At 35.3% G+C, this 13,783-nt stretch overlaps 2 protein-coding genes across 15 annotated transcripts in view; one reads left to right on the top strand and one right to left on the bottom strand.

The window, feature by feature from the left end:
- The window catches only part of Nrx-IV (neurexin-4), a 43,420-nt gene extending 39,813 nt beyond the window's left edge, over positions 1 to 3,607 (bottom strand). The window contains exons 1-3 of the mRNA XM_028309634.1: positions 3,401 to 3,607; positions 2,901 to 3,014; positions 1,088 to 1,284 (exon numbers count right to left, since the gene is read on the bottom strand). Of these exons, the coding sequence (XP_028165435.1) occupies positions 1,088 to 1,284; positions 2,901 to 3,014; positions 3,401 to 3,467 (378 nt within the window). The 5' untranslated portion in view covers positions 3,468 to 3,607. The remainder of the gene's footprint in view (positions 1 to 1,087; positions 1,285 to 2,900; positions 3,015 to 3,400) is intronic.
- A 595-nt stretch (positions 3,608 to 4,202) lies between these two features.
- The window catches only part of sw (cytoplasmic dynein 1 intermediate chain short wing), a 33,683-nt gene continuing 24,102 nt past the window's right edge, over positions 4,203 to 13,783 (top strand). For 4 of the 14 annotated variants that reach the window (XM_028309624.1, XM_028309619.1, XM_028309618.1 and 1 more), the window contains exons 1-7: positions 4,203 to 4,498; positions 6,154 to 6,284; positions 7,071 to 7,261; positions 8,087 to 8,214; positions 9,742 to 9,774; positions 10,615 to 10,635; positions 11,676 to 11,723. In XM_028309624.1, the coding sequence (XP_028165425.1) occupies positions 6,162 to 6,284; positions 7,071 to 7,261; positions 8,087 to 8,214; positions 9,742 to 9,774; positions 10,615 to 10,635; positions 11,676 to 11,723 (544 nt within the window). In that variant the 5' untranslated portion in view covers positions 4,203 to 4,498; positions 6,154 to 6,161. The other 10 variants (XM_028309628.1, XM_028309625.1, XM_028309627.1 and 7 more) reach the window with 6 other exon arrangements.

The raw sequence follows: 13,783 nt of genomic DNA, 5'->3' as shown, positions 1-13,783 counted from the left end.
CCTGTGTATATCCATCGGCGGTAGGTATAGCTCGCCAGCTCTCGCCATTGTCAGAATACTGGAGCATATACTCCGTGACGTATTCGTCGGTAGCGTAGCGCCCCCTGGTGACGATTCCGCGAAGCTCCATGCGTTTGCGCAGGTTTATGGTCAGGTGCTGGTAGTACGAGCTCTCTTGCGACGTCCAGCTTGAGGTCCCTTCACCGTTATTGTTAGTTAGTGCTGTACAGTTAGTCCGAATCTACTGGGTATTGAGTATTTGTGTCGTCAAGTTGTTGAGTTATAATTTTACGAGAATCAAATTAAATTGAATAATAATAGAAAAATACAGTGTGACTTTCAAATCCCTTAAGATTTAGTGGGAACAAATAATTATCAGTGGGTATTCTTTTCAGCCCAACTTTAAATTAAATATTTGAAAAATGAACTTTATTCAGTCTTTTCAGAAACACAAACAAGAAGCTATGAACATATCAACATAATGCAATTGACTTGACGACACAAATAATCGTAAGCTGCTTTGTATAAGTAGACTTGAACCACCTTGTGAATTAGTAGAGAAAACTTGTTATTGATCAAGTACCAAAAATTATATTTTAGTAGTGATAGTATTTAAAAGGTATTTATATAAATATTTGTAATTCTATTGAAATGGGAGCATTATCGATCAGTGCTTTGTTCAATAATTTAACAATGGATTTTGCAAAGTAGATTTCTAATTACTTACATAATTTACTTACTTTAGAAATCAAGGTAGGATTTTGATAAAATAAAATAATATACTAATGGAATGAGATTTCAAATGAATAGTGTGTGGATATGACAATATAAAAAACTATTTTGTAATCATTAGTTTTTTATGAAGCTTAATGATTATGTATTAATAGTCCACGGTTATTAATAGATATTGAACTGATAACCCGTGAATCCCCAATCTATCTACAAAGCGTGAAGCACACTACTGCCAAAACGTGCAAGTCTGCCTACAAGCCCAAGCCATCACCACCCTTCACCTAAGCTCATTTCAGAGTTTACACACCCTGAAAAGAACCTGAACCTTGTTACGTCCCTATAGCGTCGACTTTACCTTGACTTCGCCTTCCGCCGCCTTGTACTGCACATAATCGAGTCCGTTCGACCCGTAGCTGATGCGGTATTCCTGCACATACTCGCGCGAGTGCGCACGGCCCTGCGTGGCGATGCGAGTGATGTTCTTCACCGACCCGAAGTCGATGACGAACTGCTGGTCGAAGTCGTTCTCCGACGCCGTCCACGCGTTCAAACCTTACACCGAAACTCACATTCAAGGCTTTGCCAGCGGCACAGCGACGTGTTAGTACTCTGATGGTATGTTAGCGGAAATGAATGGTCGGTTCGGTTTTACTGTTTATTTCTCAAACATGCCTATGACAATGCTTGTGTGAATAGCTTAAGCCTAGAAACATCGAAACATCCCAGCCGCGCCACAACACTTAACAACAACTAAAAACCCCATTATTCCNATTATCCCATTTGTAATAATAAAATAAAATGTAGTATTTCTTAAATTAAACACTTTTCTATCAGTATTTAAACTTCTTCTTCATAAAGTCTCTGCTAAAGTCTGAGTCACTTTCATGTAAGGGTTTATTTTCCTTGATGATATCTTCAAAGGTCAGGTGTGTAAAGGGTACAACGGGAAGCTCAGGATCCTTCCCCATTTGAATAGACACTGCAACAGCATGTGATTCATCCAGTAATGTCTCCTCAAACACCCAATCTTGCTTCAAAATCCCCCTCACATATAAAGTTGTATCCTTAACAAACTTCCCAACTTCTAACTTCATTGTCTTCACATCAAAACTTATTTCGTGAAGGGGAACAGTAATGCCAAAACCTGTGTTCTTCACGTAACTCTCTTTCAGGCACCACAGGCGATAAAAACACGCAACTTGCTCCATCTCTGTTGTAAAACTTTTAATAGTTTTCCACTCTTGGTGGGAGAATTGTTTATTCATCAAACGAAAGAACTCTGGAACATCTTTGTTGGTTGGTGGCTCTATTCTCATGATGTCAACACCAACATTATGATCGACACAGCCAGCCAACACCACATAGTCACTTTGATGTGACACATTGAAGCTCAATGGCATTTCTCCTGCACCCATTAGATAAGGCTTCCCATGGCCATCTCTGCCCAGTTTAATATCCTCATATGGTATTGAAGTAGACAAATGCACAAACTTCCTCATCATAAGGCGACCAATCAGAGATGATTTAGCATCATCTTGGAAGAAAAACCTTGATATTCTCTGTTTTTCTTCAGGCTGTACACAGCTTGAAGCCAGGAGGATGTCTTGTTCGTTTGGCTTCCATGCTGAAGCATTAAATGCCCATCTTACGTTGTATGCTTTCTGCATTTTGAAGTTTTTTATTCTAGTAAAGAGATTATGTCTCCAAATATTACTTATGGTCCAAATGCTCACTTTATTAGATACTTTGTGGACCTGTTGAGGAATTAATTAACAGCATTAATTCCTCATTTATAATCCCTCCATATTTTTTTATAAACATTTTGTGCAAAAGCACTAAATTATTTTGACACACCTAGAAGCTTCTAGACAGCAAAATTCTAGCAACTATAGAAAACACTGTCATAATTCTATTTACATGCAAGTCAAAAACTTATTTACAATCTAATACAAACGCAAATTGACTTTCTTTTTAATGTCCAAGAGTTTGAGCTTGTAGTTATTTCTCTTATGATTTGGACTAAAGTTTTACCAAACAAAGTTAAACTTTGGACATGAAAAAGTTTACTGAAATTGCAAATTAAAAAGTGAAAAATATTTTGCCATTAAGCTCAACTGTGTACAAGAAACTTTACCAAACTATTTGTGTAACAAATGAACACAACTTACCATACAGTTTAGCATTTTCTGGCCCTCTGTCCCTGAGACTGGATGTGGCGGTCAACTTAGCATTTGCTACCAGTGGCTCGTTGCATTCATAGTCGAAATAGTATCTTACGGAGTCTGTAATCATAAAATTTATAATGATGTCTNTGTCATAATAACAGAAACTATCATGCTGATCTCCACTTCCTTCTATTAAATTCAGTAACTTAAGTATTTTGTGATTACTATATGGAGAGATAGGAATGGGAATAATGACAATAGAAACCAAGGGTACCCTTGGTTACGACGCTAACACCGTAACATTCTTAATTTCAGAAAAAGTACTTGTGAACTTGTGAGTCTTTTGATCAACACATATTATGACGCTAAAAAAGAATACTCTAACTTAGTCCATGACACAGAAAATATAATTAATTCTTCAATAAGTAAAATTCCAACTGAGAGAAGTACAAAATACAGCCAGAAATTACTTCAAAAATTGAAATAAATAACGTACAACTAACCTGCATATAGATTTGAAGTGCCATAGCAAAGCAACACAACTAAATAACACACAAAATTACTCATCATAATTTCATTATTGTTTCAACCAAAAGCAAGAAACAGAAACAACCGAATCAGTCAGAAAATTAATAAAATTGTTTGATCATTACGTTAGCGTTGTCACAAAACTCATCAAGCCGGACAACACCCTATTAAAGTCTGTTTTTTTCAACGAATATTCAAATGGAAATTTTACAACTGTCAGATTAACGAAATAGCATTGGTTGATAGAAAAGTCATGGAATTAGCAGCCAATCACAAATAAGTATACCGAAATTTAAAACTTGACTTTTTCAAGGAAAACAGCCGTCATAAAAATCTGCTCAAATACCAAAATATGTTCCAATTGGTGCAAAAATATTTATTTGCTTTATTTTCATTTATCATATTGTATAAATTATACTATCTTAAAAAAATAAAGTTATTAATAACAAGTTTAATGCAATATTAAAAATGTGCACGTAAATGAAATTTAATGCGTAATTTAAAATCTAAAAATAAGCGTAAAAAATATTTTGTAGACTTTTGAACGTTTTCGTAACAAGTGTTTCCATGTTAAAACTATTAGACGATTTGGTAGAATTTATTAAAACTTAACGAACAAAAACAAAATGAAATGAAACGAGAGTGAAAAAATCAGCAAAGGGTAGGTACCTCAAGTTTTGGCTTTGTTTTGATTTTTAGAATTATAGGGCGCTTTTAATTGATTGAGTAGAAATGATCAAAAACTAGTGGTAGCAACCTAGCAACACCGTAATTTTCTTCCAACTTCCATTATTTTTTTTTTACAAAAGGAAATGTCCAATTGATTGATTGTGTACCTGCTTCGACTTTCTCCAGTTTTCCAAGTTTTTCTGAAACTATATTGGCACAAATCTGCCACGAACTAACTGTAATAGAATCACATAAAGTGTATTTCGTAAATTCTTCAAACTCCTGTTAAAGTTCCTGTCGATTACCTCTCCTAATTCCCGTTATCCTTAAGTATATTTTCTGCCACGTTCTGCTGGTGTTCTTGAGGATGTGAAATGTTTTTGTAACATCTTACACAGAAATAGGTGAGTACTAAGATGCATAAATAAAGTGAATTATAATAATGTGAATCATAAATCGATCAGTGAAATGATGACATCAGACTGGAAGACATCGCATCGCATACATTCTTGACATCTTCCATGTAAGGAACAATCAAATCAATTTATTATTCCATCACAGGTGTGTTGCAGTTTTAAATATTATTAATAATACTACAAGCTAAAACAAAGTTGGTTATTTCTTATTGGCGATGGCGAAGCCTTTGCTCGCGGTGCGCTCGGCTCCGCCCGTAATATTTGTTTTTCTAATTATTGTTATTTCCTTTCGATTCAAATGATTTCAAAGATTACCTTGTGCCATAAAGTATAAACTATTCAAAATCCATAGCTGGGCATTAACTCGTTAATCCGTTAATCGTTAATTAACGAAGTTAACATTTCTCTTAACGGATTAACTTTTAAGTTAACTTTAAAAAATGTTAACGGACTCGTTAACTTCCGTTAAATTATCCTAAGTCCGTTAATCGTTAATCCAGTACCTACTATTTACCAAAAAGACGCTGAAAAACGCGTTCTGACAAGTACGTTCGGGCTTCCAGAACTTCCAGAACCCGAAACAACAATTTTTTGTAACCAGATCACTAACGACACTTGTTAGTATGTGTGGGACAACTCTTGCAACTGAATTTAAGACCAGTTTTCCTCAACCGATTGAGCTGAAATTTGGTATCTTATGTAAGTACGATGACAATGCAATGTTATGGTACCATTGAGCTGGTCTGATGATGGAGTCATGAGGTGACCATAGGAACTCCTAAATGAAACGGTGGCATCGCATCGAATTTGGGTTCGTTGGATTTGCCTTTTCGAGCACTTTACTACTAGATGATGTCCAGGGTCCTGATGATGGAGTCAGGAGGTGGCCATAGGAATTCCTAAACGAAACGGTGGAAACTTATCAAGTTTGTGTTATTGCTGGATTTGTCTTTTCGAGCATTTTGGTGCTAAATTGTATTGTAATTGAACCAAGGCTCTGAGATTGAGATACTACTAAAAAGTGTAAAATAAAATTATAATATTTAAAAAACTTTTTTAAAAACAAGCATTTATTCTGAAATGCAGTTGTACTAAAACGAAAAAAAGAATTGTATGCAAGGTTCAAATAATTTCGAAAGCTTGTAGCGCAAACATAAAGAGGAATAAATTCCATGCGCGATACAAGCTTTCGAAATTATTTGAACCTTGCATACAATTCTTTTTTTCTTTTTATTATCATGTGTTAACGGATTAACGATTAACGTTAACTTGCGTTAAATCTTGCGAAATGTAACTTTTTAACGTTTAACGAAGTTAATTTTTTTATTAACGGTTTAACGATTAACGAAGTTAACTATTTGATTAACGGTGCCCAGCTATGTCAAAATCACACAAATCAGCTGGAGTTTGATAAAGTTATTGTTTATTTTAGTTTCCTACCTGCTCACTTTGGAAAAATACATCTTTTTGTTGTTTATTTACTCTGACAAACAAATGCAATTGAAAACTGAATTCCTTGCATTATCAGTGTAATATTATATTAATATGTAAACATTGACGAGACAAAATCTAACTTTAATGTTTTAATATTCTTAGTAGGTATTTATAATATTTATTGATCATAATTTACACACGATTTGCAGAAGCAACCATGTCAAGCATGTCAGACAGAAAGGCAGAGCTGGAGCGCAAGAAGGCCAAGCTCCAGGCTCTCCGCGAAGAGAAGGACCGCCGTCGGAGGGAAAAAGAACAGAAAGATGCAGAAGAGGCCTTGGTAAGTATGAGAAATGAATTTATTTATTTATTTATATAAGGCACAGCTACAGAGAACAAACAATAACAATACAATTAACACAACAACATAGCACAATATTAAGTCTGAACTCCGATTAGAGCCAGGCACAGCATTTAAATAACAAAGAAATAACAAAAAAAACGGGCTTACAAACAAAAGACAGTTTCACTCAATCTTATTACAACAATTCACTTACCCTATCCCTACAAGTCCAAATAAATGTATTAGTTGGACCGAAGAGAATGAAAGTATACATTTAATTAATTCGCTTATTTCAGTCAAATGACATCCACTGCTGGTCAAAGGATTACCACGATTGGTTCTGTACTGATTGCATCCAAGCACTCTACTGGGGATGTGAAATGTTTTTAACTTTTTGTTAGTAATCTAAATAAATGATCAGCTAAAAAATGATTCAATATTTTTAAATCGTAATAATATTGGTATAGCTTATATCAGTAACATATGCAGCTGCTTAATTGCTTATTAACTTGCATCAACTATAAATACAAAACTTTCATTCACACATGTATAAAATTAAATAAATGTTACATTAAACATTTAATTTTGTTATGCTATGAAACATTGTTAAACAAATAAAATAAAATAAAAATATACAATTTAAACTGAAACCACTTTGTAAATCTATAATCCTTTATATAATAATCTTATTACGTGTCCTCAATGTAATAATCTTACTAGGTATTTTGCTTTTGCAGTACCTTTCTCAAAAAAAATATGATTCATTTTTATTTGTTTCTTCAGCAAAGAGCATCGGCCGCATCCAGCCTGGACAGCCGCCGCGACCTGGACGAGATGCTGTCCTCGCTGGGAGTGGCTCCAGTCAAGGATGTGCTGTCGTCGCTGTCCTCCATGACGTCACTGACGCCGCCGCAGACCGCCTCGCCCGACGCCAGCCTGCCGCACACCGATAAGTCCAGCCTGCCGTCGCATGGGTCAGTACTTTGTTTCTTCAGCAAAGAGCATCGGCTGCATCCAGCCTGGACAGCCGCCGCGACCTGGACGAGATGCTGTCGTCGCTGGGAGTGGCTCCAGTCAAGGACGTGCTGTCGTCGCTGTCCTCCATGACGTCACTGACGCCGCCTCGCCTGACGCCAGCCTGCCGCACACCGATAAGTCCAGCCTGCCGTCGCATGGGTCAGTACTTTGTTTCTTCAGCAAAGAGCATCGGCCGCATCCAGCCGCCGGGACCTGCGGGGCTACTCCGAAACACCGTTTACGTTCTTTCGGGTCTATCTGTTACCGTCGCTCGCGCTGGCATATCGCTTTGCGTAAGAGGGATAGCAACATTCGAAAGTTCGGATAACGTTTTTCGGAGTAACCCCGCTGGACGAGATGCTGTCGTCGGAGTCCGGAGGAGCTGTCGTCCAGCCTGCTGTCGCATGGTTCAGTATTTTAAACACTAGTAGTTCCTTCAGATTTCGAGCGCTCCATTGAGGACTATTGTTAGAGTTGGCATTATTTTGATATGGAGCCCTAGGGATGAATGCGAAAGTAACTCTGTCTGTCCGTCTTATGTGGCTTTCACGCCTAAACCACTGAACCGATTTTGATGAGAGATACTGTGAGTCCCGTGAAAGAACAAAGGATAGTTTTTATCCCGGTTTTTGAAACAGGAACACGCGCGGTAAAGTTTTTCTGTGACGGACAAAATGTCACGCGGGCTATGCAGCGGGCGGAAATCTAGTAAATTATACGTACACGTTTGTTTGTAGGTTTGGTTTGGTAGGTTTTGTCAACTTTCAACATGTCTTTTACAGTGGTGTGAAGAAGCCCAACCTGTTGCAAGTTGTGTCGGTCCAGTCCACGGACATTCCTCCTAAAGAGAATGTCACGTACGCCAAGCAGACTCAGACCACTGCCTCCGGTGTCACCGAGCTCAGAGATGGTAAGTTTGAATTTTATTACTACCTTAGAATTTCAATGAAATATTTCTCATTAAACAATGTTAAAAAATTGGGATTTAAATACCAGATGATTTTAACATGTCAATACAATAATGAACTTAAAACTGACAGGAACTTGGGTTATTCTACATGCTCCTTATTTAGATTTAAAAGTATTCCTGCTGTTAAAAGTATAATCTTCTCTTATGTTTTAGATTTTTGATCTCTTTGGTTTCTTACAATGCACCTATGCATGTAAAATCCAAGTTCCTTTCTGGTTTAAACAAAGACTGTAAACATTTGTAAAAAGAGAGAATGTCCTTTTGTGGATTTATAGAATTGACCATCCCCTTTGCAATTTAATAAAATAAAATGATTGTGCAAATTCTCATAATATTGAAAAATTTGGTTACAAATCTTATGGTTAACAATATTATAACTTAAATTATATGCACTGTCTGTTTTAATGTGTGGAACTAATTTATTATATTTTTATCTTATGTAGAATTTTATTGTTTTCCAGACTTATATTTCGACAATCACATATATTATTGTATGTTTTTGTGTTCTTTTTCTTTATGATTTGAGAATTTGCATTTACACTGTGAAGTTTATAACCTCGTGATTAACTGTGATGTCTGGGTGCTGGTTAACCGTGTCATTTGCAAACTATGTGGATTGGATATTGTTTACAAAAACATGTGTCTAACATTTTTTCTAACTTAAACAATATCTGAACCATCACTATCATAAAACTATTGAAAATCAATCAAAATAAGTTTACAATTTCAAAGTAACATGATCATGTGTGGATTTTATTTGATATAAAATATTCTAATGAAATAGAGTTCTCAGTGTGATTTGCAAATGATTTGACTCATTGTAACCAACGACATCTGTAGTTATTGCAGTATTTACTTTTCATTCACGTTTTATTTTATTTGGCCTTCGGCTTGTTGCCTGAATTGACTAACACAACTAACTTCACACACAACATTAAAAAAAAACATTTAAAAATATACAGCGTGTTTCCTTTCCTTGTGATAGTTTAGATAATACCATTACTTTTTTGCTTCTCCTACTTCTTTATTAAAAAGAAAAAGAAAATTAGTAAGCTTCACAGCACAATATCTTTCTATCTTGCTGTTACGAAATAGTTTTCGCGCGTTGTGCGCTTCTGAAAATTGTGGCGCCACTGCAGCGCTTTTTCGGGCCTCTAATTTGAAGGCGCCCCAACGGATTATTGATTTACTTTTCCGAGCGTAATAATAAAATAAAAAAACATCAGGAATATCAGGATATTTGGAGCTATCCAATAAAAAGAAACACGCTACATTCATTCGATTCAGGCCGCAGTCTCCTTAGATGCGAAGTTTAGTTTCTGTCAGCTTATACCGTGCTGTCTCTCACTTCGTGCTGTCCACCTCACGATCGAATAACAAAAGTAAATACTGTATGAGTTTCGGTGCAATGTTTGTGTTCGTGCTACCATAAAAAAGGCTGCTCTTCCAATGCCTCACCGCTTGCAGGATACATGGAGGACTGGTGGCGGCCGCGCAAAGGTAAAACAACTCATTAACTTATTTATATCGATGTTTTTTGCGACCACGAACAAGGTACAGCTTAAAAAATAGATGCTAAATTGTTCAATTGTTTTATGACGTCCTTATTTCAATTTATTCCGTTTCCTTTTTGTTTTATTTATCTTTTATGATTTATTCTTTTGTTATGCGTGTTTTTGACTTCGAAAAAAATAAGTTCATTCATTAATTTCATTTTAAATTATATTTATGTTTACACAAAAAGCTGATATGGTTCACCATTTCGTACTTTGTTCGTGGTAGCCATCAAAATTTTGTCCATATCATAAAATCACATTAAAACTTTTTATTAATCTGAAGGACAATCATTTCAAAATGCTTAGCCAATCCGTGTTAAAAAGAGAAAATTGTTTATTTAATAGTTTATTTCATTCTAGTCTATTCATACATAAAAATGTATAAAAGTCTAAATGTTAGTGTGAAAATGTCTGACAGGTTTGGCTAGGCATTAAAATATAAAAATGCATGCGTTTTTTTAAATAACAAACACTTATTAATTTACGTGGGGTTGAAATTTTGGATTCATTGATTGGTCCAAGCATGTTTCATTATTAACGCACACGAGAAACATTCGCATGGGCTCATGAGAATAAATAACAAAACCTCATTGTTAATATCACTCCGTTTGTTTTATTGTATGTGGGTATAATAAGTATCTGTGTAAATATAATTTATATTTGAAAAGAGATCTTCATTTGGGATTTTTATTAAGACAATATTATTAGCAGTCTCCTATGTATACACGTCGCTGAATCACAATTGTTGACTGACGTAATGTTTTTATTTTTTGTCCTTTTTTAGCACACGCAACCGACTACTACGGTAAGTCATTATTCCTCCCGGTCGCTTTCTGTCGTTTTCTTAACGTTAACTATCTTTCATGTCGTGATTAACTGGTGTCGGTTGTAATATATCCCTCATATCGGTTTAGACCTGTACATAGAGAATCCTTTCTTTCACGCTTCTAGTTATTTCTTACTAACAAGGTCTAGGCGCGATTAGTCGCAGATTACTTGATAAAATATAATCTAGATTTATGGATAGTCATAGACAAATAGATGTCACGATATCATACATCATACAGTTGTTTATCAAGAAATCTGGAATAGGTTGTCTTGACTTGCGGGGGTTGAGTGACACGCAGATTAATACTAGTTTGTTGTGATGTCCATTTAATATAAAAAAAATATAATGTGGCCTTCCAGAGTTCTCCACGGGGCTTCCCAAGCCCGCAGATATGGCCGCAAATTTTAAAAGAAGAAAAATAATATAAAAGTTATAAAATATAATAATTATATTGTGTATATCGTTTATGGTGGTAGTATGGGGTTCGCCATATCATCTCACGCTGACTTACCCTTCCAATTCTACTAACAAACACTGCACAGGTCTTAACACATCAGCTCGGGACTGGTGGAACTCGTAGACTTGTGAGGACCGCTGAGAAATTAATTTGCTTTCATTTGAAATGTGGATATACGACAATGTCTCTGTCGTCTTTCCAATGGTCAAGATAAAAGCAAAAGCGTTTTTCAGTGATCTATAAAGTAGAGACGTATTTTTGAATCATTCGAACTGTATTTCGCACACGCGTTCGCACACATTGCATATGTATTCCTGTATGTATTGTGCAAATGATTAGGCGAATTGTAATTCGTACTATTCAAAAATAGGCCTCATGGTTGACGAGCAGTCGTTTGACTCTTTGCTTCAAGTCCAAAGTTCCACAAGCGAGCCACGTTAGGTCATGCTGTAAATGAGAGCACTGTGGATATGCTAATCTATGTATAGTCTGAATATTTTTTATATATATAATGGTCAAAAAATACTGACATATTTTTGTTTTTCCTCCCTTTTTCAAGATGAGTACAATCTAAACCCGGGTTTAGAGTGGGAGGACGAGTTCACAGGTAGGTTTCAAATCCGAAACATAATCAATCATTATTGAACTAAATTTGCCCTTGTAGAGCCTGTGCCACTGTCACTTAGCATGTTTTTGTTTGGTTACTTACCTTATTCTTCATATATGTAACGCTATTTATGAGTATAATAGCTAACAACAACATTTAACTCTAGCACATACAGTATCTAATATACATATTCGGATCGTATACAGGTTGATGACAGTTTTTATATTTTGAAACTTGTGAATCTTTTAACAATAATCTAACAGCCTGTATACGGTCCAGTCATTTAATGTAGCCCTGACAAGTACCATTTTATTTCATGCATTACATACGACTAATATTTGAGCTAAAATGACCTTGTCAGCCCCGTTATAATTTTATAGTTTTGAGACATTGTGCATGTGACAGAAATTATTTTCATGTGTTGCATGAAAGTCCGTCATATTGTTTTTAATTATTTGAAAATGGTTATATTTTATTATGGTTATATTTATTTTTATTATAGTGAGACATGTATCTCTCTAGTGGAGAGCTCGGGAAGTTTTGTGATTTTTTGCATATTTTTTTTAAGTAATTCGAAGCTTTCTGTCACTTAATAATTGACGCTTAATTAAATGATTTGTGTGATGAGTTGCAAACGCAGTAATGATTGTAGATTAGACCAGATTGAGTTCAAGGTGATATTAAAATCCATCGCTGATTTAACTGTAAGGTTACATAGTAATACCAGATTTCGATATTGCTTTTATTAATTGTAGGACAACCGTACACAACGTTCAGTTTTCCGTAGCTGTTAGTAGCTTACAGCTTTTGAGTTGAATTTTCATTTTTAAATTTTGCCTTTTTATTACGGCTTCTGAAAACTGAAATGATGATTCATGAGAGTATAGTTACAGTAATGCTTTCTCGTTTAATGCTGCTAACATAGAAGGTACACAAGAACGTGGTATGATTCCGCTTCGGTCGGTCAGCGCTGCATGGACGTAGTTCTCACAGTAGATTAGTCGTCATCTAAACGCGCTTTATTAATTGGTTTTAATGTGTTTTAGAACTAAGATTCGCTAGATTTTTACAAAAGATGTTTTCATTTTATCATATTTAGAACTAGCCTAAGTTTACAGCCAAGTAGTTAAACGGTTAATTCATTTAATCGTTTATTAAATGTCTGCTTTCAATTGTATTTCTAAGCTAGAAGTGAACTAGGATCATACAAAGCTTAATGATTTGACTGTTTGAAAATTAGATAGCCCTTTTGCTGTTGAGTGATTCGTATTTAGTTGATTATTTGGCCACTTGGAGCGCTAATAGTCATTATAACAACATTACTAGATGTTCTGTCTTGTTTTAAATGTTTAAACTGCGCAAAATTGAATTCAAGAACTGAGTAGGTAATCACTAATCATCTTCAGCACTTCCGTTAACAGTCGATCTGAAAATTCTCTGAAACAAAAAAGTTTTTATTGATATAGTAAATCTTAGACATGTAACTAAATTGCGTGAAAAAGCACACGCAGTAAATGGTTCTGTAGAGTTCCGCAGTAAATGACAAAAAAATAGGAAGTGCTAAACATAGAAAATACTCTGTACGCAGAATTTATGCTCTTGAAATTCTTCTATCAAAATGCCTGTGATAATATGTAGGACTAAAGTGTTCTCGAGTTACGACGGAACCCTTAAAGCCCATTAAATGCTGGGATTTTTACTGTAACTATCAATCTCATCATACATTGACACTACATACAAACTTTCGCTTCATCTGCATTAAATATGCTGTGGTCTGTCAAGTTGTTACGATATCCTACAAAACAAAATATTCTTAATGACATTAAAACAGATATTTTCAACAGTAAAAGAAAATATCATAATTAAAGTTAAAAAAAGTATTTATTTCCGAAAGATCCAATTTTAGACTGCACTAAGCATATGCTTGTATCGCAGTGGCCAGAGATTGAACAGAATGTTTCAAATTTAGCGCGAAACGAATCACCAATAAACCAGCACGTATACTGATCTTTAGACCCTGGCTATGAGGCTAGTAAAAAAATAAGAAAAGATTCCAGCCT

The sequence above is a fragment of the Ostrinia furnacalis genome, unplaced genomic scaffold (genome assembly GCF_004193835.3).
Source record: "Ostrinia furnacalis isolate ACB-3 unplaced genomic scaffold, ASM419383v2 OfSCF2804, whole genome shotgun sequence".
NCBI lineage: Eukaryota > Metazoa > Arthropoda > Insecta > Lepidoptera > Crambidae > Ostrinia > Ostrinia furnacalis.
The sequence above is the reverse complement of the archived record's forward strand: the minus strand, read 5'-3'. Positions and strand labels throughout refer to the sequence as shown.